The sequence below is a fragment of the Dendropsophus ebraccatus genome, chromosome 4, assembly GCF_027789765.1.
Source record: "Dendropsophus ebraccatus isolate aDenEbr1 chromosome 4, aDenEbr1.pat, whole genome shotgun sequence".
NCBI lineage: Eukaryota > Metazoa > Chordata > Amphibia > Anura > Hylidae > Dendropsophus > Dendropsophus ebraccatus.
Window position 1 is genome coordinate 128,302,662 of NC_091457.1, and position 23,930 is coordinate 128,326,591.

General features: G+C 48.1%; 2 protein-coding genes across 2 annotated transcripts; one reads left to right on the forward strand and one right to left on the reverse strand.

The window, feature by feature from the left end:
• The first annotated feature begins 1,030 nt into the window (after positions 1-1,030).
• ARF4 (ARF GTPase 4) lies at positions 1,031-13,979 on the forward strand. Its single transcript, XM_069966995.1, has 6 exons — positions 1,031-1,261; positions 10,025-10,105; positions 11,095-11,204; positions 12,410-12,481; positions 13,450-13,575; positions 13,668-13,979. The coding sequence occupies exons 1-6, from the start codon at positions 1,195-1,197 to the stop codon at positions 13,752-13,754; spliced, it is 543 nt and encodes a 180-aa protein (XP_069823096.1). The 5' UTR covers positions 1,031-1,194; the 3' UTR covers positions 13,755-13,979.
• A 4,669-nt stretch (positions 13,980-18,648) lies between these two features.
• On the reverse strand, positions 18,649-23,179 carry PDE12 (phosphodiesterase 12). Its single transcript, XM_069966997.1, has 3 exons — positions 21,978-23,179; positions 20,346-20,424; positions 18,649-19,181 (listed from the first exon to the last, which is right to left on the reverse strand). The coding sequence occupies exons 1-3, from the start codon at positions 23,151-23,153 to the stop codon at positions 18,739-18,741; spliced, it is 1,698 nt and encodes a 565-aa protein (XP_069823098.1). The 5' UTR covers positions 23,154-23,179; the 3' UTR covers positions 18,649-18,738.
• Positions 23,180-23,930: the final 751 nt, after the last annotated feature.

The window sequence follows — 23,930 nt, forward strand, 5'->3', positions numbered from 1 at the left end:
CAGGAGAAGACGCTGACGTACTGCGCGTGCGTGGCGTGCGGAAGACGTCGGCGGCGCTTGCGTTCCAACGCCGACGTCTTCCGCACGCCGCGCACGCGCAGTACGTCAGCGTCTTCTCCCGCCGTACTGCGCATGCGCGGCATGCGAAAGACGCGGCGCGCCGCCCACGTGACCGCGGGCCAGAGATGACGTCGGCGGAGCGAAGGTCTTTGAATCACGCCCCTCTGGGCGTGATTACAGCGCCCAGGACCGTGACTAGTACAGCCCACCTTGACTAGTACAGCCCACCTTGACTACTTGGGGCTGATTAGCATACGGCGCGGGACATCACAAAAGTAAGATTACGGGCTAACAAAAGAGGGGACGGAGGGGACAGGGGGATGTTTGGGAAGCGTGCTGGCTGATGTACCAGCACGCTTCCTTATCAATGGGGGCAATTTCGGCGTGATTGGTTCCCTTTAAAGAGAGATTATAATAAGATCTCTATGGGCCATTACAACCAATCACAGCTCAGCTTTCGTTTCTCACATTGTGCTTGTAAAATGAAAGCTGCCCTGTGATTGGTTGCTAAGGTCAACAAAGAAATTTATTGTAAGGCCGTGTTCACGTGCCCTGGTTTTCCAGTAGTAGAAAATTACACTGTGCGAGCTGATTTGCCCATAGCAGCCAATCACAGCTCAGCTTCCAGTTTTCCTGAGCAAATTTAAAAATGAAAGCTGAGCTGTGATTGGTTGCTGTTGGCAGATCAGACAGCCTGGGACTATTAGCCATATATTTATCAGTTTCCTTGCTACGTGCACCCCGCATGCACAGACGTCACTGCAATGAATGCTCGCAGGTGCCAAAGTGACGCATGTGCAGCAGAGTCAATGAGTAGGATATGCCGGGCTGGAATCTTTTTCGTTGGAAGGGGCGTGTTCGGCTCTGTGTAAGCCCCGCCTCTTACCGTTTACTCATGTCTCTTGGTAACCGCACCTTTCCCTCAATCCCCGCCCACATTAGGCAGTTCATGTCACGTGGCCAAGGCCGCGCCCCTCCCTTCCCCCACTTCCGGTGCAGTTCGGGATGTGGCGTTCGTGACGTCATTTGGACCGCGTTGGAAGCGCTGCCGGGGCTGAGCGTGACGTGGCAGAGAGACGAGTATCCGCCGGGTAACAGAGCAGCACAGCGGCCGCCGAGCACCCTCCTCCGACCATGGGCCTCACCATCTCCTCGCTCTTTTCCCGGCTCTTCGGCAAGAAACAGATGCGAATCCTGATGGGTGAGTGGGCCCGGCCTGTCACATCTCCGGGAGAAGGGGGGCGGCGGGGTCAGCGAGCTGGGGGTCCTGGGGAGGAGAGGCCCCTCACAGCCCAGCAGCCGTGCCCGAGCTATATTACAGAGCTCGGAAGCTACTACTCCCCTCTGGGCGTGCTGGGAGTTGTAGTCCTGTAACACCCCCCCCCCCAGGCTGGGGAATACCTATATTGGGGTGTCCTCCTCCTCCTCCTGTACCTTTAGTGGGGTGTCCTCCTCCTGGACATCTGATGGGCTCCATAGAGGATCAGGCACTGTGCACAGCTCCCATTCATGGCCTATGGGGCCTGCCTGCCTGTCTATGGGGCCCCCCGGCTGATCTGCCTGTCTATGGGGCCCCCCGACTGATCTGCCTGTCTATGGGGCCCGGGGGGGCTGATCTGCCTGGCTGTCTACATGGGGCCCCCCGGCTGATCTGCCTGGCTGTCTACATGGGGCCCCCCGGCTGATCTGCCTGGCTGTCTACATGGGGCCCCCCGGCTGATTTGCCTGGCTGTCTACATGGGGCCCACCGGCTGATCTGCCTGGCTGTCTCTATGGGGCCCCCCAGCTAGTCTTCCTGGCTGTCTATAGGGGGGGCCCTCCGGCTCACCTGCCTGCCTCTCTGTCTATAGGGGGGGCCCTCCGGATCACCTGCCTGCCTCTGTCTATAGGGGGGGCCCTCCGGCTCACCTGCCTGCCTCTCTGTCTATAGGGGGGGGCCCTCCGGCTGAACTATGGGCCCAGCCTGAGCTCTTTTTGATCCTCCTCTCCCTGTGCATTGGCATGGGGCTACCATAAGACTGTTACCCCCTATCTACAGGTGGAGGTGATCAGACACTCTAACCTCTTGGATGAGCCCCGATTATGAGGCCCTCTGTGTCCCCCCCCCCCCCCCCCCAGTGAGTAGTGCAGCAGCCCACATGCTTTACTGCTGCTCCATGTAGCTCTGAGTATGTGGATGTCCCATAGAGAGGGGAATAGATTGGCGGTGGAGCTCATGTGCTGCTGTATCATTGACTCAGGGAACAAGGGGGACCTCAGTGTGTGGTGCACCATCGGTCACTTTGCCTTCTATAATCTAGGCGTATGGGCACTTCTCACCTCCTATAGGTGGTAGTATGATTTACACCTGGTAAACCTGATAGGGTCACATGACTACCTCTTCTGTAATCCCTGTTATGCCAGGTAACTCCTAAATTTACCAGATACAGTGACCTGGGAGCATATACTTCAGGCTCTTCTCTCTTCATACATGTCCTACCTCTTTACTGTGCGCAGTGGATGTAGCAGCTCTAGCACATTATGGATAACTTGTATTTATGCTTTTATGGCTTTGTTCACACCCATGTTTTACTCTTTAAAGTTCCTTAGTAACAGCACTGGTCGGTTTTTCCTGGATCGGACTAAGCTGTAGATGAAAGTCTCTCTGTTCTGTAACTAGGACTATTTCTGCACTCTCTATAGCTGTAGTATATCCTGCAGTTCTCTGGCAGCCACATATTCAGCCCTTCCCTGTTGTAGGTTTTGTGTACACATAGGATAGGTGATAGGGGGGGGGGGGGACCAGGATCTTGTAATCCCGTGGGATCTCCTGACTCCTGACAGCTTCACATCACTTCCACCCCAGGCAGCAGATCCCCAGCCCACCAGGGCCCCATAGTTGAGGAATGTGACACATCAGAGGTCAGTCTATGGGCCGGTCCAGGACCTGGTGCTCCTGGTGTTTCCTGGTTGTCTTCTCAGCCAGCATTATGCAATCCTCCTCTTATCTTCCTGTTCCGGGACGACTCCTTAGTGATGTGGAAGGAGGACTGGAGTATGACTTCTGTGTATTGCTGCTTGGCCTCTATACATTATTCTGATATACTGAGTTTATAGGTTACTTAAGATATAATTTTTTTTCCTGTGTGTAATAGGTCGGTACAAGGTTACAAACCTAATATATGCAAGTTTTCTGCAGTCTTCATTTTGGATATGTGACGTGCACGGTATGCCTTCACATTGACCAGTTCATTGGTTCAGGCTTTATGATCCTATCTGCAGTATACAGTCATGAGATTGGGGGGGGGGTCTACTGCCCCGATGAAATGACATGGTGGTCAGTCCTGTTCTCTGCTGCCTCACTGGGCCTGGAGAAAGTAGCTGTGTGGTGTTGGTGGGTAAATCCCTTGACCTCCTCTCCCTGCACTGTAGATGTATGCAGATGGGCCGTATAGCAAAGCTCCGTAAGTATACAGCACTGGGATGGTGCAGGGGCTCAGCAAACAGCCCACTCCTACTACAGTGGATTTTTAACCCATTACATGCTATGGTCAACAGTGACAACAACATCCCTCCCACCCCAATGATAGCCTTGTAGCCAGTGACGTGACACTTAGGTCTGCCGTTTTTGTACTCCTTGGGTATATCGTGCCACCCAATTTGCTTATTCGTGGCTTGTCTGTGTGAGAGACGCCAAGATCAAAGTTGCCAGCCACATACTGCTCCTCGGACGATCAGCACCATACATTTTTCATAAGGGGAACTACAGAAATACACTGTGCATTCACCATACAGACTCATTGACAAAGGTGTGAGATGCACAGAAACGTCGGGTTTTGAAAAATATGATGGTCTGTGAATCTCTTATTGCACAATAAAATACAGTGGTGCCTTGGATTACGAGCATAATTCTTTCCGGGACCGTGCTTGTAATCCAAATCCAGCCTTAAACCAAAGCAAATTTTCTCATAAGAAATCATAGAAATGAAGACAATTGGTTCCATACCCCAAAAATAATGATTTATTATTCTGAATAACATGTAAAACAAATGAAACAAACATTCAGAAACAGCAGAATGTCATATTATAAGTTACTGTACAGTAATGGAGAGGATGGGAAACACAAGGGCTGACAGACTGCAGGGAGCCTGAAGGAATGAGCAGGGCAGATGTGAGCACATACATGCAGCACTCTCTGTCTGGGGAGAGAGGGGTTACAGATATGCAGAGATCACCTCCACAGTCCTGTCCCCTGATGTAAGCCCCAGCCTGAAGTGGATCTGCTATGATTTGGAAGGTGAGGGAGACTTCCTGGGTCAGAGTACAGTGCTATAGACCATGCCCCTCCTCCACTCGTGCTCCCACCCAGTTCAAGGAGCTCTTAAACCAAAGCAATGCTCTTAAACCAAGTCACAATTTTGAAAAACTGAGTTCTTAAACCAAAACGCTCCTCAAGTGACTGTACCACCAGGCCCAGGCTGAAGCACTGGAGGCGGCCGACCCACCCCTAGTGGGAAGAAACCCCAGCCCCTCCATGACGTGACTCCATTAGAATCAATGGAACCCTATCATAGAGGGGCTGGGGTTTCCTCCCACTAAGGGTGGGTCGTCCCGGCTCCAGTGCTTCAGCCTGGGCCTGGTGGTACAGTCACTTTAAACCAAGTTACCAAGGTAACACTGTACACCAATAGCATCTGCAAAAATTGTGAAAACTCGTCGCTTACGAATAAGCAAATTGAGTTGCATGATATACCTATACAGACTATCATTCCCACCCTGCTACTACTACAAGGACGACCCGTTACTGACCATTGTTTTTATACTCCTGTATCCCAGGCAGCATTGCAGCTCAAGTTAAAATCCTTTTTAAATATATGGAAAAACGACCATACAAAACCCCTACACCTCTAAAGTCATGAGCTAAAAAGAGAATAAAAAAATCATATGTATGCCAGTACCAGTGTGACCTGCTCGGCTTTAGTAAGATGGTGAAAATCACCCTGAATAAGTCACGATGTGCCAGGTATCCTGTGTACGAGTTCCACCATATTCCCCATTCCACATGATTGCTCACAGCTATGGTTGATGGACCGGTTTGCTGATTTTAGGGGGTATTCGGCCGACACCTCTTGTGTCTGAAGATCTAATCAGATCTTGTCTGTTTTTTTTTACCACAACACTCAGGTAGGGCTGGGCGATATGGCCAAAAGTAAAATAAATATATAAATTTTTTTTTTTTTTTTTTGGATGATTCACAATTTTAAATCTCAATTTTTTTTTTCTGCTAAAATATATCTGTACCTATCCCTACTCTTTCCTGCAGTAACCCCTCCCCACACCTTAGAGGCAAAGAGAGGAGAGCTGTCAGTGTCTATATACTGTGCAAGTGCAATGTCTGTATACACAGCACCAGGGCTATTAGTGTACATGGAGGAGACTGCTCTGTATATACTGTGGCAGTGCAGCAGGGCTATACAGCACCAGATCTGGCACAATGTACATAAGTACAGTATATAGACTGTGTATACTGTGGCAGTGCAGCAGGGCTATACAGCACCAGATCTGGCACAATGTACATAAGTACAGTATATAGACTGTGTATACTGTGGCAGTGCAGCAGGGCTATACAGCACCAGATCTGGCACAATGTACATAAGTACAGTATATAGACTGTGTATACTGTGGTAGTGCACCAGGGCTGGCACAGTATATACAGACACTGCACTCCCACAGTATATACTGACTCTGTATATACTGGGGCAGTCTTTCATGTACACCAGGCATGTCCAAAGTCCGGCCGGAGGGCCATTTGCGGCCCGCGTTCCGAACTTTTACGGCCCCCCAGGTATCCAGCTTGCTATTGTTATAAAGCATATAGCATGTAGCATGTAAAATGGTTGGCCCTCGCACATGTTCACTTCATCAAATTTGGCACTCTTCAAAAAAAGTTTGGACATGCCTGATGTACACTGTTACAGACCTGGTGCAGCATATAGACCTGCGACAGTATATGTGAATGTATACCTTGAGTACCCTGCAGGTTGGCAGCTGTTGATAGCGGTGTCTGAGGCCTGGCGAGTTGTACCCTGAATCCCGGCAGCAGTGTCCGTGGTGGCGGGAGAGAAGCAAGAGCGGTGGATTTTTTTTTTGTGTGGCAGGCGAACCGTGGAGGCTGATCAGCGGCAGAGCTAAGGCAAGGTGGCAGCTGTTTCCCTCTGGCAGGGAGCGGTAGAGCAGGGTGGATGACAGCCGGGCAGGTAGCAGCGACATGTCTTCGCGCAGGTCCTGTAACCAACATGGGTTGGCACCTCCTCCGTGTCTTGCACATCCTGAGCAGTGTCGGAGTGACCCCCTGCAGGAAACAACTGTAGCTCTGGGCCAGGACTCACTAGAATCACCTACTGGCCGCTCGGCCCCTGAGCTCCGCTGCTCTGGTTTTCTAGGAAAAAACTGCACACTGCCCCTACACGGGGTAGGGGGAACACGCAATTTTTTTAAATTAGAAAATCGTATTTACAATCTTCTAAGAAAATCAAATCGATCCTCAAATTCTGGACAAATTAATTAAAATGAATTGCCCATCCCTACATTTAGGTGGTATTTGTCTGCCGTTAATAGGGTCTTACGATGTCCTGAAGAAACCTGTCCTCCTGTAAGATTCCAGTAGCTGAACCTGTCGGACCACGTGTAGAGGATGATCATGTGGGGTGGGGGAGATAAGCATTGCTGGAGAAGCCTGAGAGCAGATAATCCCGGGAGGGACAACCTGTCAGGTGTGTCCCCCATTAACATGACTTTGGCCGTGCGCCCTCCTTCCACATATCTCATCACTTTGCCCTGCACCGATTTCCATAGAGGTTGCAGTAGGTGTCAGCCAGACGCTTCTGTCAATGTATCTGGAGAAAATGGTCATGTGAATCCCATGTCTGCATTTACAATAGTTTAACATTTCATACAGAATGGAGCCAGTGAGCAGTGCGGCACAGCCTGGGGTAGTAGTGGTGCGCGCCTTGTCATCTTTGCATTTGAAGAAGGTGATGGAGGGTCAATGGCTAGTGTGGCCGGCACTGCGGGCAGGTTTGGCACAGACCATCCTGCCTGATTAGTCGCTGGTATTTGAGGAATGTTCTGGAGAGGCAGGCCCTGCCGTGTACGGGTGCTGATCTACGTGCATACTGTCCCCCCTCTTGCGACTAACAGAAGGCATTGCTGCAGGTTGCCTCCATCTGGATACATTATACACGTCCGTTCTCCGGCATTGATTGCTGTGATGGAGAAGTGGCTGAAGATTTACGGTGTTAGCATCGGGCTGTTATATAAGCGCTCGTCCCTTCATAGACCAGTTACACATAAACAACAGCAAAGCCTGCCACTCGGTGACCCCTGCACATGGCAGCGGAGCACGGACATTTGCTTTTCTCGCCCGCAGCGTGCATGCATTGCTGTATGTTGTTGCAGTACATATAGCAGCTGGAAAGCTTGAGTGACTGAGCCGTCGGTTCTGCCCTGTAAGCTGTGGATTTTATATTGTTTGCCTTTCAGATATGTCTTTTGGCTGCACACGTCCTTCTTTACAATGGGCACGGTAGTACAGATTGTTCTGTTAAGTGACAATGCGAAACCTTATACAATTGACATTTACTCATTGCCATTGATTTCTCATATTTATTAAGACAATTAAGGTTAACTAATCCACCCGGAGCCTAACACATCAAGTAGGATTGCAAACAGTCCAGGGGCTTCACCATGTCAGGACCCCTAATGTATGAGGTCTGGCCACTAAATATGCTTCAGGTGGTCTAGAGCAGAGGTGGCAAACTCTCGCCCCTCCAGCTGTTGCATAACTACAATTCCCATCATGCATGGGCAGCTAAGGCTTTGTCTGTCCAGGCGTGATGGGAATTGTAGTTTGGCACCAGCTGGGGGGCCAAGAGTTTGCCACCTCCGCTCTAGACCACCTGAAGCATATTTAGTGGCCAGACCTCATACATCAGGGGTCCGGACACGGTGAAAAGGTCAAAGCTTTGTGATGTCGTCCGTCAGACAATCTCGGCAATGCATCTGCTTGCTTTTATGTAATATGGCCGCTATGTCATACTGAGAAACTAATAAAATAAATATATATTCTTTATGCAGGGAATGACAGTCTCCTCCACTCACCAAACCTGAACAGAAGGGATGATTTGTGTCAGATTGACGGCCCTCTTCCCAGACTTTGTTAGGATTTGTAGGAAGGCTCCGCTAACAATGAAATGATCAGTTGTCTTCTGTGTAAGAAGCTGTCAGCAAGTGTTCAGAATTTTTTAATAGGGGATTTGTATAGTGGAATGGGATTTGGAAATTTTTCTCTCATTTTTGCAGAGGCATTATCAATTCATGTTATTTCCCCTGTTTCTGAGGCTGGTGATACCTATTTTTATAAGTTACATTTTAATTCACAATGATAGAAGAAATGTGAGAACTGGCCGGATTCCGGCAGATGGAGCTGACGCACCTACGTATTGCCTGCTTACCCAAGCACCTGACCTGCTGCCGCCTTTCTATTAGTGAGTGCAAGCTCCTCTGTCTAGTCTTTGTGCCCATGCACATTGGGTGATGGTCAGTCAGATCTTTCCCTTTAACTGCCAGACTATCCTAATCTGTATGGAGAAACCCAATCAGCATAAGGAAGTATTGCACATATGTTTAAATAGGAGATACATCACCACTACCTTCTCCTCATTGAGAATACATGCACGGCCAGCCCATCTGAGTGTGCATGTTTGAGCAAAGCGAGGGGCTCAGGAGATGGCCGCTTGGTGTACAGCCAGCTTAAAGGGAACCAATCACCGGAAAAACGCATATAGAGCTTTTGAAATGTGCTGTTAGAGCACACAGCACACTTGCCACACGTGTTTCCATAGCCTCCGTGCCTTCCCCGTGTAAGCCGCAAAGTAACTTTATAAAACTGGCGCCCTGTATGCTAATTACCTGAGGTAGTCACCTGGGCGGTGTTCGGCTAGCAGGTAGTCACGGTCCCCTGGGCGTTCTACCGCTGTAATCACGCCCCTCTGGGCGTGATTCAAATGGCCGAGTAGCTGTGACATTCTGATGCCGGACGCCACCGCACATGCGCAGTGCAGCCGCTTCCATTCCGGCGGTACTGCGACTGTGCAGAATAGCCTCGAATAGCCTGTTAGCCGGAGTTCGAGGCTATTCTGCACAGGCGCAGTCCAACCGGAATGAAAGCGGCTGCACTGCGCATGTGCGGCGGCGTCCGGCATCAGTACGTAAGCGCGCCGACGTTGGGCATGGCGCGCTCCCGAGTGACGCCACAGCCACTCTGCCATTTGAATCACGCCCAGAGGGGCGTGATTACAGCGGAAGAACGCCCAGGGGACCGTGACTACCTGCTAGCCGAACACCGCCCAGGTGACTACCTCAGGTAATTAGCATACAGGGCGCCAGTTTTATAAAGTTACTTTGCGGCTTACACGGGGAAGGCACGGAGGCTATGGAAACACGTGTGGCAAGTGTGCTGTGTGCTCTAACAGCACATTTCAAAAGCTCTATATGCGTTTTTCCAGTGATTGGTTCCCTTTAAGTGTCGCTCTTGTGTGTAGAAAACACATTCCCTATTAGCTGAAATTTTTATAGATGTGGCACTTATATCGTCACTTCTGCCTTTTCTGTCTGTCATTCGTCCCTACTGCACTTATGTCTCTACAAGCAAAATGGCTTCTGATAATGTGTATAAACTATAAGGGAGTTCATCGCTATGGAGTGAACCTGCCCAGCTTGTTCTGCGCTCTCGCCTGGATGTGGGTTACTGCTGTTCCATGCTGCGCTCTGTTCTCTGGCTTACGTAATGATCACACTTCATTATCCAGCGGGTTGGGGCCTAAGTAGTAATTGAAGAGATTTACCAGATGCCATCTATAGTGGTAGGTTTACCTATGGTGTATATAGTGTTCCTATAATAAGGTGTATATATCCTTCCTTTCAGTTGGTCTTGATGCTGCCGGTAAAACAACGATCCTGTACAAGCTGAAGTTGGGAGAGATTGTCACCACCATCCCCACCATCGGTGAGTACATCTTACATAGGAAGTGTCTCCATGCGGACTCCTGTCCATTGCTGAAGGTGCCTACAGTGGCCACATGAGAAGCCATATGGGCAATGAAACAACGGTAGGAGGTGGCCTGGTGTGATCACCAATGTATGTGTGCACTTACCTGGGAAAGAGATGGTGCACTGTGGTGAAGGAAAGGTGGCCATGGCTGCATATATCCCAGACTATGTTCTGCTGAGACATTTTGGGCACTGGCATCTATTTGACACGTGTCACCTACCTAAACATTGTTGTAGACCCAGTGCACTCCACATGGCTGTGCGATTCCCTGATGGCAATGGTCTATTTCAGCAGTGTAATGCCCTGGCCACACTGCAGGTGGTTAGAGACACATGATAGATCTCAGTCTGATCTGATCAGAAACATATGATCAATGGAGGTCACAACTTGAAACATACAGGACTTAAAGGATCTGCCGATAACCACTGGTGTGCAGTCCAAACCTGAACAGTCAGAGTTTTGTGACTCACTATTGTAATGGTATGGCTCAGCGTGTCTAGCAATACTTTCCTCCTATTGTACATGTCAGTATGTAAACAATGGAATTTCAAGAAACCTGTTCTGCACCTGGCTTTGTAGAGAATGACACTGTATGTATGTATAATTTATATTCATTCATCACTGTTACTTTTCATTGTGTCTTTTCACATTTGTCTAAGGTAGCAATAAAACTGTAAAAAATAAGCAATTGTATAATATATATCTCAGATCACACCTGCCATGTCCCTGTATATACTCCCATGTGCTGAGCAGCCCTGGCCATGGTGGAGAATTTAGATAATTTAGCATGGCTGAAGTATACTTGGAAAGTATGGATAGACATATACAGGATACATAGCGGTACTGGTTTGATGAAAGGTGTGCGGTGATCATGGAAAGTAATGTGGGGGGAGTTCACTGGTTTGGGCTTACAAGCTTACATTATGTTTTAACCTGTTTTCCAGGTTTTAATGTGGAAACTGTAGAATACAAAAACATCTGTTTCACCGTCTGGGATGTTGGCGGCCAGGACAAAATCCGACCCCTTTGGAGGCATTATTTCCAGAATACACAGGTAGAGTCTTATAATTTATTTTTGTAACTTTGTGATGTGAAGCTGCATTCACACGTCCGCAAACTTTGCGGAGCTATGGACGGTGAATGCCTGTCCTGAATTGTTTCCCTGAACTGTTTGAACAATGAAGGACAGGCATTCACAGTCTGTAGGTCTGCAAAATTGGTGGACGTGTGAATGCAGCCTCAATTTGGCATCACAGCTTCTTGTGGGGTGGGGGGAGGAATTTGGTATCTCTTTAACACATACAGTTCAGATTCATCTATCAAGGTCTGTCCTCTTGGTATATAACAATGGACACGTGCCAAAAACAGTAACCTAAAATAAAAAATTCAAATTATTAGATTTTTGGCAAAACAGGAAATTGTTTTTGCAAGTTTTTAAAGGAGTTGCATGGATAGAACGAAGTTTTGGCAGATTATCGCTCTGTGTACTAAAGACAACTTTCAGATGATGAAAACGGCTGGTCGTGCTGTTTACTCCTGCCTAAAAATAATCAGCTGTTGGGCGCGCATTGCTACGTGTAGTAGTGATGCATGGCTGACATCTGAATGTGTGTGTGGCGAGATCAATTATTAAACGTTATACATACCTCTCCACACTTCTGTGGTGTTCTCACCCCTGCCGCTGAAACTTCTGAACCGGTCTCTAAAGTGAAAAGGCCGCTAAGCTAATCACTGGCCAAGGCGGAATGTGCAGAGGCCTGTCACTTCAGAAACCGGCATAAACGTTCCAGAAGAACATTGGGAGTATGGACAGGTATATATAAAGTTCATTATTTAACATTTGAGGCAAGGGCTGCATGGACGTTGCGAACGCTCAGTACTAATAGGCTCAGTAACTGATCGCTGATCTGACTGACGCTTATCCGGGATATTGGCCTGTGTAATACGGCCCATAGTCTGCTTGGTTTTAATCCCCTGTAATCAGTTACATTAGCCTTGCATCCACTGATCTCATACTTGCTGCCAAATGTTCTGCTTCTCCCAGTGTGAGTAAAGGTTTATAGGAAGCGGAGCTGAGCTGCAATCTGTTGTAGGTGAGTGTTGGGGTATATGTAATGCACTTCAGTGGTCGCTGATCCTGTCAGTTCTTGGCTGCTGGAAGAGGCTTAGTATATTTTATAGGAAGAACCTGTTCTACTGCAATGTGAATATTAATCTGCTATATTGGTTCAGCACTAACACCACTTTATTATCTCCTAGGGCCTCATTTTTGTTGTAGACAGTAATGACAGAGAGCGAATCCAGGAAGCCGCTGAGGAGTTACAGAAGATGGTAAGTAAAATGGGAGTGGCACAGAATTTTTTGAGATAATGTCGTCGGGGTCGGTATTATACAATAATCGCCACATGATGGTAAAGCATATCTGTATACAGTTGCCAATGGCCGCATGATTATGCTGCAACATGACCATTTCATGGCTGTGGCCACTTCTGGCAGCAGTCACAGCATAGTACCTGCCCAACTAAAACAGCCTTGAAAGTTACCAAGCCCTATGGTCAGCTGGGTAACACTGAGAACACCTTTAAGGGTGTGTTCACATGTACAGGATCAACAGCAGATTTGATGCGGCAGATATCAAAGTAACTAAATGACTGAACACAGCGGATCCTTTACATGTGAACGCACTAAGATCAATTCTTTATGCAACGGAAACTGCCACCTTGTGATGTGATGTATCTTCTCTGTCACCATGTTGAATGACGTGAGTAACGTGCCTGACCAGTATTCAGTAGAAATAAGGGCAACTTGAGCATGCTAGAGTCTGATTGTTCAGTGTTTGAATACCGGTGGCTGAAACAGTCCCGGAAAACATGGATACAGCCTATGGCATGCTCGAGTTGCGCTCGTCTTTATTGTTCATGTGTATGGAAACAATGAACCATGGCAGTCAGTGTCAGACAATGACATGATAAAAACTCCCAGCCACCCACGTGCTTACAGTAGACTTGCCTGTATCCCTAACTAGTGTCTTGGTGGTTGTATGAGCCATGAAATTGCATTGGTGATAGAGGGGACATGTCCTCTTTAAGCATTTTCATTTCAGCATATGGCATTGTCAGTGACTGGTAAGCTAGAAAATGTGGGTGTCTTATAGCAGCCTCCTGCAGTCCCATACAGTTATAAATATATCTGCAGATAAAAACTGTCATACCAGTGTATTACAGTGTAAAATTACGCATCCGATCACCTAACAAATGGCAGTATTTTTTTTTTTTTTTTTTTTTTTTTTTTAATTTTAGCTCCAAGAAGATGAGCTGAGGGACGCTGTGTTGCTGGTGTTTGCCAACAAACAAGATTTGCCCAATGCTATGGCCATCAGCGAGATGACAGACAAGCTGACTCTTCAAACTCTCCGCAACAGGATTGTGAGTATCCTCCCTGACCTGTATAGCTTACTTCCTATAGATACTTCTAGTGATTTCTGATCCATTTGTGGCCTGTCCTCCCTCTCTTTTAGTGGTACGTGCAAGCAACATGTGCAACTCAGGGCACCGGTCTGTATGAAGGACTGGACTGGCTATCAAATGAGCTCTCCAAGCGCTAAGAAGGAACGGCGTTCAGCAGAGGACACAACGAATAGAAGTGGTCTAGGCGCGTAACATCCAAACTAGTTCTAAAAATGGTATAAAGAAATGGAATGGGGGCAGCAAACACTCTAAAAGTTTCCAGATTCTTTTGTTGCCGGTTATTTTACCGAGTTTTCATATTGCTTTCAGAGCAATGTGGCTAGATATAAAGCAGAAAATAATAAATTCTCCCGTATGTGAAAGTGTTTTCTGGTTTTACTTATCCTTTAAATGCCTGGAAATAAATATTGTGATGCTATAGATTTGACTGCTTCCCCCCTCCCCTTGTAATGCCCTCCTCCCTCCAGACAAACACAATGTCATTTCCGAGTCGGTCGCAGCTCTCCTATGTAAAGTCGAGCTGTTTTATTGCACACTTTGCAGAATTCTTGCTTTACTGATGTTTTTGAAGAAGTGTCCCCCCCCCCCCCCCCCATCTTCTACTCCCACGTGTCATTCCTTAGACTTTCTGCTGAAATAAAACGTAGCATTCCATACCTATTTATTTTTTCATCCATGCCAAAAGATTGTTTTAGTAACTATTTGCCCGTATCAGCGGAAGAACACAAAACACTATTCAGATCAACACCAATTCTCATTTCTTTTAACCATGTGTTGGCCAAGACTAACTTTGCTTTAGCACTGAGTTGGTGGCACAGGCCTTTGCTGAAGTGAGATTGCAATAACACTTTCTGCTGAGAGCTTGCAGCAGAGGAGCCCCGGCTTTGTTTTATTTCTCAGCAGATTGTCTCAATTTAGGGTATTTTTTTTTATGTTGCTTTCAGCTTGACTGTTTTGCCCATTGTATCATAGTTCTGCTGATGTTTTATTGTTTATTGGTGAACATATCTTCATGATGCGAGATTTTTTTTGTTTTGGAATTCCTCAATCTGAACAATTGACGTTTTCTTCATACCCCACTAAAAATTATTCCTAATAAAATAACAAAAAAAATTTCTTTTGTATGTTTCTTTTAATAAGTTTTATAATTGTCCAGAATTCCAGCATTGATGCACCATAGAACCCTATAGGGAATCCAGACCGTACCAGATACATATCTGGAAACTATGTAACTCTGGATGCACTGCATGACAGCCAGCACACATGAAAGTGATTCTAGGAGTGCATACTTAAATGTATGACAGGCCCAGGCCCAGGGCCATTGGCTCACGGCCCTGTCAATCACTCTTCTGGTCAGAAGCGACATTATGCCTCTGGCCACAAGGGGTTGCACTCTGTCCCCCTTTCTCTGGGAAAAGATTACTTTTCTTCAGTGTGCTGTGGCTGCAGCAGGCTGTGTATATGAGAGGAAGAAATGAGAGGAAGAAATTGAAGGGGCAACAGTGAAAAATCTAGGGGGGGGGGGGGGGCAGTAGGATCATAATAAAGTCGTATTTACCCTTGCATCTGCAGTGCAGCATCAGGGCTTGTGGTCCCCCCACAGGGCTCCCGATTTTGTGACGACATGGCCTGACTCAGCCAATCAGTGAATGAGGCGGAACACTGCTGCAGTTACTGAATGGCTGAGCAGGTAGTTCTTGTGGGGCCACAATGATTCAGGAGCTGATAAATTTGGGCCAATGTCTGACCTCTATCACAGGTATCTGGCATTGTTAGCAGTTTGTGTATGGTGAATATTAGTATTGGGTTCTTCAGGACATGATGGCTGGAGACTGGCTGCATCCCCTGCTCACTCAGGAGTATTTTGCTTTATATCTTTGCCTTATTCACTCAGAAGGCTCCCCAGGATCATGTAGGACATTAGGAAGAAGCTGCTGAGCCAGATCTACTTTACAACAGTGTGATAAATAACATCTCTGGTGTCTGACTGGCCATTTATGAAGGAGTTGGGGGTCAGAGCTGTGGCTTACTGACTCCACCCCTGGTGGGTAGGGGGCCTAAAACAGTTTGGGCAGTGGTAGGGAAGCTCAGTAAGTTACTGTAGTTGCATTGCTATTAAAAGGGCTCCTCTGGGAACTGTAGATCCTGGCCATTCATATCCCTGACCGCCAGTCAAATGGCTATAGGCCAGGCATGTCCAAAGTCCGTCCGGAGGGCCATTTGCGGCCCGCATTCCGAACTTTTACGGCCCCCCAGGTATCCAGCTTGCTATTATCTGCCTGTGTTATAAAGCATATAGCATGTAGCATGTAAAATGGTCGGCCCTCGCACATGTTCACTTCATCAAATTTGGCACTCTTCGAAAAAAGTTTGGACATGCCTGCTATAGGCATTAAGTAGATGGCTGTATTAATAGAACGGGAGACCTTTATGGTGCGTTCACACCTACAGGATCTGCAGCTGATTTTCTGGAGCAGATTTCAGTTAAATAACTGAACACAGCATCAAATCTGCTGCAGATCCTGTAGGTGTGAACGCACCCTTAGGCTGGGTTCACACACTGTATACTTCAGGCAGTATTTGGTCCTCAAGTCAGGTCCTCATAGCAACCAAAACCAGGAGTGGATTGAAAACACAGAAAGGCTCTGTTCACACAATGTTGAAATTGAGTGGATGGCCGTCATATAACGGTAAATAACTGCCATTATTTCAATATAACAGCCGTTGTTTTAAAATAACAGCAAAAATTTGCCATTAAATGACGGCCATCCACTCAATTACAACATTATGTGAACATAGCCTTTCTGTGTTTTCAATCCACTCCTGGTTTTGGTTGCTATACAGCCTCACAAATACAGCCTCAAATATACATAGTGTGAACCCAGCCTTAAAGTGCAAAAGGCATTACTTACAAGGACATGTCCAAGATTCTTGAGCCCTGGTGCTAAAATGGTACAAGCCCTGAGACACTGGGGGAGACTTGTCAAACTGGTGTAAAGTAGAACTGTCTCAATTGCTCCTAGCAACCAATCAGATTCCACCTTTTCATTTTTATAAAGAATCTGTGAGGAATGGAAAGTGGAATCTGGTTGCTAGGGGCAACTGAGCAAGTTCTACTTTACACCAGTTTGACAAGTCTCCTCCATTGTGTGCTAAGTGGTTGAACTCAAATGACTGATACAGTCTAATGAACATTATCGGCAGGGAATCTAGTTGAGTGTCTGGTCTGAATGAGGAAATGGTCCTTGTCTATGAGGTTGACTCCTTTACATGACAATGTTGTGATTGAGGACTGTCCCATCCCCCCCCTCAGGCTGGCCACCACACTGCCACCTCCTGATACACTCAGACTTTCTATCCCTCTATCCTTGATGCCACCTCCAAAGAAAAATCTATCCCTTAGGTAGGGTATATGCACACTATGGAATACACTGATAGACTTCAAGCTGAATCTGCAGCACTGCCTTCGCTTGAAATTCCACCTGTCCCATAGACTCGATATTTGCCGTCCGCCCAAATAATTGAAGTCTCCTCGGATATTCCATAGTGTGTACATACCCTTACATGGTGGTTTTTAAAAAAAAAAACTAAATACAACTAGACTTCCACCTGACTATGAAGTATACATAACCGGAGGTGAAGGGGTAGGTACCAGGTTTTGTGTTCCCTTACACACTGGAGTGTCATCTATGGGATAAACTAAACATGGCAGCCCTACATTCAACACTAAAGATGAGCAAATTTACAGTAATAACAAAGCACTTTGCTATCTCAGCAATCTGCTCATCAGCCTGCTGCCTTTTAACTCACTGCTGCTCTGTGCAGCTCCTCCCTGGGTGCTGGGACTAGGCACTTCCTATGTGTCGGGATAAAGAACAGGGAACATCACCAGTGAGACAAGGGCAGGTGGCTATAGTACCAGGTATTATGGCAGAAATCAGAGGGGTATTACCACCTCAGATGGCCATTGCTGAGACAGGAATACCTGTGAATACAATGTAGTTATGGAAATGGCTGACTGCGCTCTTTTACATTGTTTCCATAACTCACCTAGAAATGAATGGGGCCAGAGCACAAAACTGTTACATGCCTGTGAGTTGCTAAAATGACAAAGCTACATTGTTTTTTTAACTCCAATTCACTTCTATGGGAGTTAGAAAAACTATGTAGAACAATTCTCTTGAATGTTTCTGTGAGGCTGCTGAATTCTAGCAGGATAGGGCCTAGAGCTAAGTGATAGGAAACCAGCATCTATTAAACATCCTGGGGCTATGCAAACTAGCAGCCCTCCAGCTGCTGCAAAACCACAACTCCCATCATGCTTTGGCTGTTCTGGCATGATGGAAATCGTAGTTTTACAACAGCCAAGGCCTGCAGGTTTTACACCTGTGGTTTTCTTTTTTAATAGCATTATTTACTTGGAAACTTTCATACCGGATAAAGTCATATACTTCTGAATTATCCATTCATATAACAGAAGTAAATTGCTTTATCTCAGCAATCTGCTGCCTTCTGAGTACCGCTCCTCCCCGGAAAAAGCTGGATCCAGCTTTTCCTGGCACCCCAGCGGCACTGAGTTAGAAGGTAGCAGGCTGACCAGCATTACTGTAAATTCGCTCATCTCTAATCTCATGATGTACTGAGAAGCCTATATGTACTGGTCACCTTAAGTATATTCTGTAACGTTAATAATAATCTATGGTTTGCCAAGGCCTTTGTTATAGGTAATGGACATTACAGAAAAAGCCAAGTGTGCTCACTCAGCTATTTGATTATTTCATAGGCACTAAGCATGTCCAACCACCCCAACAGTACTGACTGCAATGTGCAGCAGCAAGAGGCAGATCCATCATCTCCATAGCATCCTGGCAAGCAGCCGCCCTGTTTCCTGCACTCTCTCTAGGTAGCAGGCAGTGCAGAGGGCAGCTATTACATTAGCACATGCAGACAATACCCATTCCCAGCTATAGCCCACATTACTCATTCTTACCAATGTATCCCTTTAAAACATTCCTGTATAAAGAAGACCCATCACAATGCTGACATCATTTTATGGTGGTCAGTGTTAGTATCAGCAGCATAAAAACGTTACATTAGAATATCTGTAAACATCAATTCATACTACTTCCACCTTAAGTCACATATAAGAGCTATATGGTCGGAGGGGTGTGAAACGCTGGGAAGAGCCTGGTGACTAGTTACTTCCTCATGACTCGGCATGGGAATAACTTGTTCCACATCTAAACTCTCAGAGTCAATGAATATATAATCTAAGCAGCCATGGAAGCCACCCACATAGTTGGTGTAAGCGGGCTCCCCGCAGGCGCTCTTCAGTTTGAGAAGGTGGGCGAGAGACATATTGCAGCGCTCCTCCTCTCCATTAGATGTCCAGTCTTCATGGTTCTCAGAGATGGTCCCATCTCTTACAAAGCTGTACATACCAGTGGAAGGGGTGCTATTAAAATCTCCACAGAATATGATAGGAATGCCAGGGTAGAGTTCATACGCCACATGTCTGATGTGAGACAGGGCAACGGCTATCTGAAGTAAACGGATGTTGCCTCCTGGACAGAGAAAGAAAGAGAGAGACACAGAGTTCATTAAACAGTATGATGATAACCTGTATTCTATAATCAGGCATCAATAACCATGTTTTATATGCCTACCATGAACAAGATCTACCAGCCTATATAAATATTCTCGGACAGGGAGATTCTAGATCCATGTATGTCTTTCATGACAATACCCAGCATGTAATATAGAATGACCTGATACATGTAACACCCCGTTTTATGTCACCTTGAAGCTACATAAAGAAATGTAACTTCTGTAGGATGGGAATGGTGTGTAAACACAACATTAGGCCCCGTTCACACTATGCAATCGGCACTCAGTGCTGATTCCGTAGTGTGACCAGGGCCTTATAGCCATCCTAGTTATGTTTGACCCCACACCAGGATGTCATCAATACAACGATAGATAGGACCACGCTGTGTTGTTTCCATGCCCTATTGGATCAGAATGGGGCTCCTGCACAAAACTGACAGAGTGTTTATATCCATAGTTACCCAAACTTCTGGTGGCAGAAGCGTCTGCACACTAATCGGGTCACCAACAGGTACCCTTTAAATGACTGCTATCAGTTACACATAACCCTTCGTAAATGGAATTGAGAGGCCAACAGTGAGTAATTTAATGGTTTTAATGAATAATCAAGCAATCGTTTATGCAGGATGCCTTTGCAAAGAGATTTATCTGGCAGATTTTTGAAGCCAAAGCCAGGAACAGACTAAACAGAGAACAGGTCATAAAAGGGAGGACTAAGATTTCTCCTCTTCTCAAATACATTCCTGGCTTTGGCTTCAAATATTTATCAGATAAATCTCTGTGTAAAGGCTGCATTCACACGTTACGGAGGAACTGTATAAAAATGCGCCGCGCTGTAAGGAAGTAGCTGTGTGGCGCTCTGATCACAGCTTATTCATACAGCCCCCCCTCTCCAAACATCTTATCACAAATGCTGCCCGGGCGGGGGGAGGACTCAGTTACAGACATTCCACATCTGTGTTTCGTATAGAACGTATGAATGCCTCCTCAGTCTGACTACATGATAGATCATGCTCAGCAAACAAGGGCCGATCACTAAGGTTGATGCTCATCACCTGCAGCCAGCCAGCTTGTGTAGAAGGGCATTCACACTCATCGGAATTGGTTAGTTCTTTACTCACCTTTTGGGTGGAAGTAAAGATGAGTGTTGGCTACACATATTTTCCGAGAAGGATCAGCCGTGGACTCCAGGACAGACACCTAAATAGAATACAGGAAAATTATACCATGCTGTGTAAGTCACACAACAACACAATAAGACAGTCATCTCATTCACAATGTCTTCTGCCTAATGGTACGTACATACTACAGAACACGCAAAGAAATTTAAAGTGGAGGTCACGATGTGGACTTTGCTTGAAGTTTCGCTTGTCCTGTCTCAAGCTCAATCCACCACCCGCCCAAAGAACTGTCATGTCAATGACACAGGTGGAACTTCAAGCGGAGTCCGCAGCGTGACCTCCACTTTAAGTTTCCGCACATGTTCCAAAGTGTGACTTTGGTATATAACTTTATTAAAGAAAATGTTTGTTTTTCCCCATGTATCCATTGACTGGTATCAGTACAGTCCAGCGAACATTTAAAAACTTTTGGCTTTCCTGGCACCATATCGCTACAAGATGATGGCAGGGCTGCGAGTCCACGGCACACCGTCACAATCCGTAGGGGCCGTGGATTATGGAGCATGTAAAAAGGGGACACAGCCCCTCTGCTGCCACCAGTGGCCGTGTCATTCACTGCAGGGTTTCGGAACCCCCTGATCCCAGCAGTTCGATATCACCAACACTGCTGCATGCAGCCTTAGTGATATTGAGCCTTCCCTTCCCTATTCTGTATTTAAATGCTTATTAGCATAGACATTAAAGCTAGGGAAGCAGCCTGTGTCAGTACTCCTGCAGCTGCTCACTCTGCTTTACTCTGTGCCCCCCTGGTGATCTCGGGTGAGACGGGTCGGTGTGTTACCCGTGGCTCCATTCATCTGTGGAGCCGCCAGAGAGAGTGGAGTACTGTATTCAGATATCTCTGGTGGCTCCACAGGTGAATGGAGCGGCAGGTAACACGCAGACCTGCAGCTCCATTGCTATTTAACTATGCTGTGTCAGTGATACATACTTACCTGTCCTGCTCCACCACTGCTGCCAGGTTTCTGTCCGCCTGTTCTCAGAGACTGCTAAACATCTGGTGGCGTGCCGTTCCCACCGTAAATAGAAACTCAGCACAGATAGTACAGTCTACGCTTGGCTTCCAGTCCCGGTCAGAGTGGCACGTCACAATGTTATGAAAACGCTGGCGGGGGCAAAAAGCGGTTGGCCCAGGCAGCGGAGTGGGGCAGGTAAGTATATATCAATGACATGTCCCTGAAGCAGAGTCAATTATTATTTAATCCTGAACAACCCCTTTAAATCACCACCATCCTGACAAGGGGCACAATCACAATAGATTTTTCTGCACATCTGACGTTTAATTCATTCTCTATGGGGGCCACCAAACACAACTACTACAGAGGCACCGATATCCATAGCAACCCAACTACAGCTCGGATTTCCAGTCTTCTCTTTTGACTATAAAAGTATAACTCCCATGGCAGCCAATCAGATTCAAGCTTCCACTTTGCAACTTGCTCAGTAATGTAAGCTAGAGGGTGATTGGTTCACATGGTAATCACGAGAGCCAATCAGATCCTAGCTTTCATTTCCTAATCCGCACGCTTGTGAACATTAGCCAGTGATTGGTCGGTCGGTCTCCCTGGTTACCTGCAGGGCGGAGGAGCGCTGCAGCATCTTCTCCTTGGCGGCCGGGTAGCCGTCCAGTGTGTGGAGCAGGTCCCGGTGCAGCGGCTCCCCGGTCAGCGCCTCCCCCAGCAGGATGTCGTGCCGGGTGCACAGGCGGTAGCGGCTGCGGCGGTAGAATGTGGCGAGGCCTTCGTGCTGCTTGTCTTTGAGGCGGAAGAGTCCGTCCAGGCCGAAGGCCTCCAGCGCCGGGGCCAGGCTGTCGGAGAAGACGCTGCGGTCCACCTCCTGCAGGCAGAGCAGGTCGGCGCGGTATCCGCTCAGCTCCTTGCGGATCAGGCAGTGGCGGTACTCCATCTCCAGCGCGTACGGGGCGCAGTACGGGAAGAGCACGGTGCGGGCGTGCTCGGTCTGCGCGTACACGTCCGCCAGCAGGTTGTAGGACACGGCCCGGATCACCGGCTCCTCGGTCAGCCGCTGCGTGTACAGGTGCCGCTCATCGAACGTACAAGCCCCGGGCCCGGCCTCTACGGGGCCCGCCACCTCCAGCTCCCGGCCCTCCCCGAGCCTCTGCCCGTCCCCGGGGGTGCACCGGACCTTCAGCCGCAGCCCGATGTCCCCGACCGCCGGGGTGAAGACGCGCTCATGGCCGACCTCCTCCCACTGCTGCCCGGCCGCGCTCTCAGGCGACTCCCCGGCCTCACCCGCGGCCTGCTGCCGGAACCAGGCGAAGAGCGAGTGATCGGGGTCGGCGAACTCCAGGCGGAGGCGCGGGCAGACCGGGAAGCCGGCCATGACGTGCCGGGGCAGGTCCAGCTCGTGGCAGCTCGGGGGGTTCCGCTCCACCCGGTACAGCACGCTGCCCACCAGCAGCTCGGCGCCGTCCTGCCACGCCTCGGCATTGCTGGCCGCCTCAGACACCGGCTGTCCCCGGTAGAAGAGCCGCACCGGAGGGCCCGGGGCCGGGGGCTCCTTCCGCTTCTTGGTCTTGGTGGCGCTGGCGGAGATTCGGGCTAGAGCTCGGCCCAGCGGCTCGGTCTGGTCCCGCTGCAGCTGCCGGTGGGAGCCGTTCAGGGTGAGGGAGATGCTGAGCTTGGGCTCCGCCGGCACGGCCCTCACCACCGCCCTGTCCATGCCGCCTGCCCGGCCGAAGAGCCGCAGCGCCCCGCACAGCAAGCGCGATGACACGCCGCCGCTCATGGTAGCGCCCTCTGCCGGCACCAGGGCCCCGCCCCACTGCGCATGACCGCCACCAGCACCACGTGACTTTAGGTTTTTTAACCCTATAATGCTAGGCCGGATATATAGCACTGACAATAAAGTTTTTCCAAGAGCAGAATACAAAATAAAAGCTGAGCTGTGACTCGTTACTATGGGCAACAGGGACTATAGACCTGGGATAGGGAACCTTCCGCCCTCTAGCTGTGGCAAAACTACAATTCCCATCAGCCAAAGGCTGTCCAGGCATGATGGGAATTGTAGTTTTGCAACAGCTGGAGGGCCACAAGTTAGAGAACATTGTTATAGATGTTATCATAGCCATTGGGTAACATATGGTAAGGTGTACTGTACAGCACTACAATTCCCAGCATAACCATACAATAAGTATGCGGTGGCGTCCATAGATAACAGAGGTCCTCAGACACATATAGAGGGGAACACGGCCCTGATTCTGACCACTTCATTGCCTCCAAATACAGAAGCTGTACTCACCTTTGAAGCTTTCAGATTATTTTGTGGTTTGTTTATAGTTCAAGTAATGGTACAGAGCGGCTGAGAGCTGATGTGTAACGTCCATGGCACCCGGGCACACCGCTCTGCCGCGGACACACCTCCTCCCTCAGAGGCCTGTAACCTGCTATGTCCCTATAGGGCCCGGGGTGCTGGGGATGAAGTTTCTTACCTTTATTCTTGGACATTTCTGGAAGCATTCTAGTTGAATCCATATGCTTGTGAGGCAGTTTGGTGCACTGGGGG

Coding starts and splice junctions, on each gene's coding strand:
- ARF4 (XM_069966995.1), top strand. CDS start 1,195: ATGGGCCTCACCATCTCCTCGCTCTTTTCCCGGCTCTTCGGCAAGAAA. Junction 11,205..12,409: donor ATTATTTCCAGAATACACAG/GTAGAGTCTTAT, acceptor ATTATCTCCTAG/GGCCTCATTTTTGTTGTAGA. Junction 12,482..13,449: donor CTGAGGAGTTACAGAAGATG/GTAAGTAAAATG, acceptor TTTTAATTTTAG/CTCCAAGAAGATGAGCTGAG.
- PDE12 (XM_069966997.1), bottom strand. CDS start 23,153: ATGAGCGGCGGCGTGTCATCGCGCTTGCTGTGCGGGGCGCTGCGGCTC. Junction 20,425..21,977: donor AGCGCTCCTCCGCCCTGCAG/GTAACCAGGGAG, acceptor TATTCTATTTAG/GTGTCTGTCCTGGAGTCCAC. Junction 19,182..20,345: donor TCTTTACTTCCACCCAAAAG/GTGAGTAAAGAA, acceptor TTCTCTGTCCAG/GAGGCAACATCCGTTTACTT.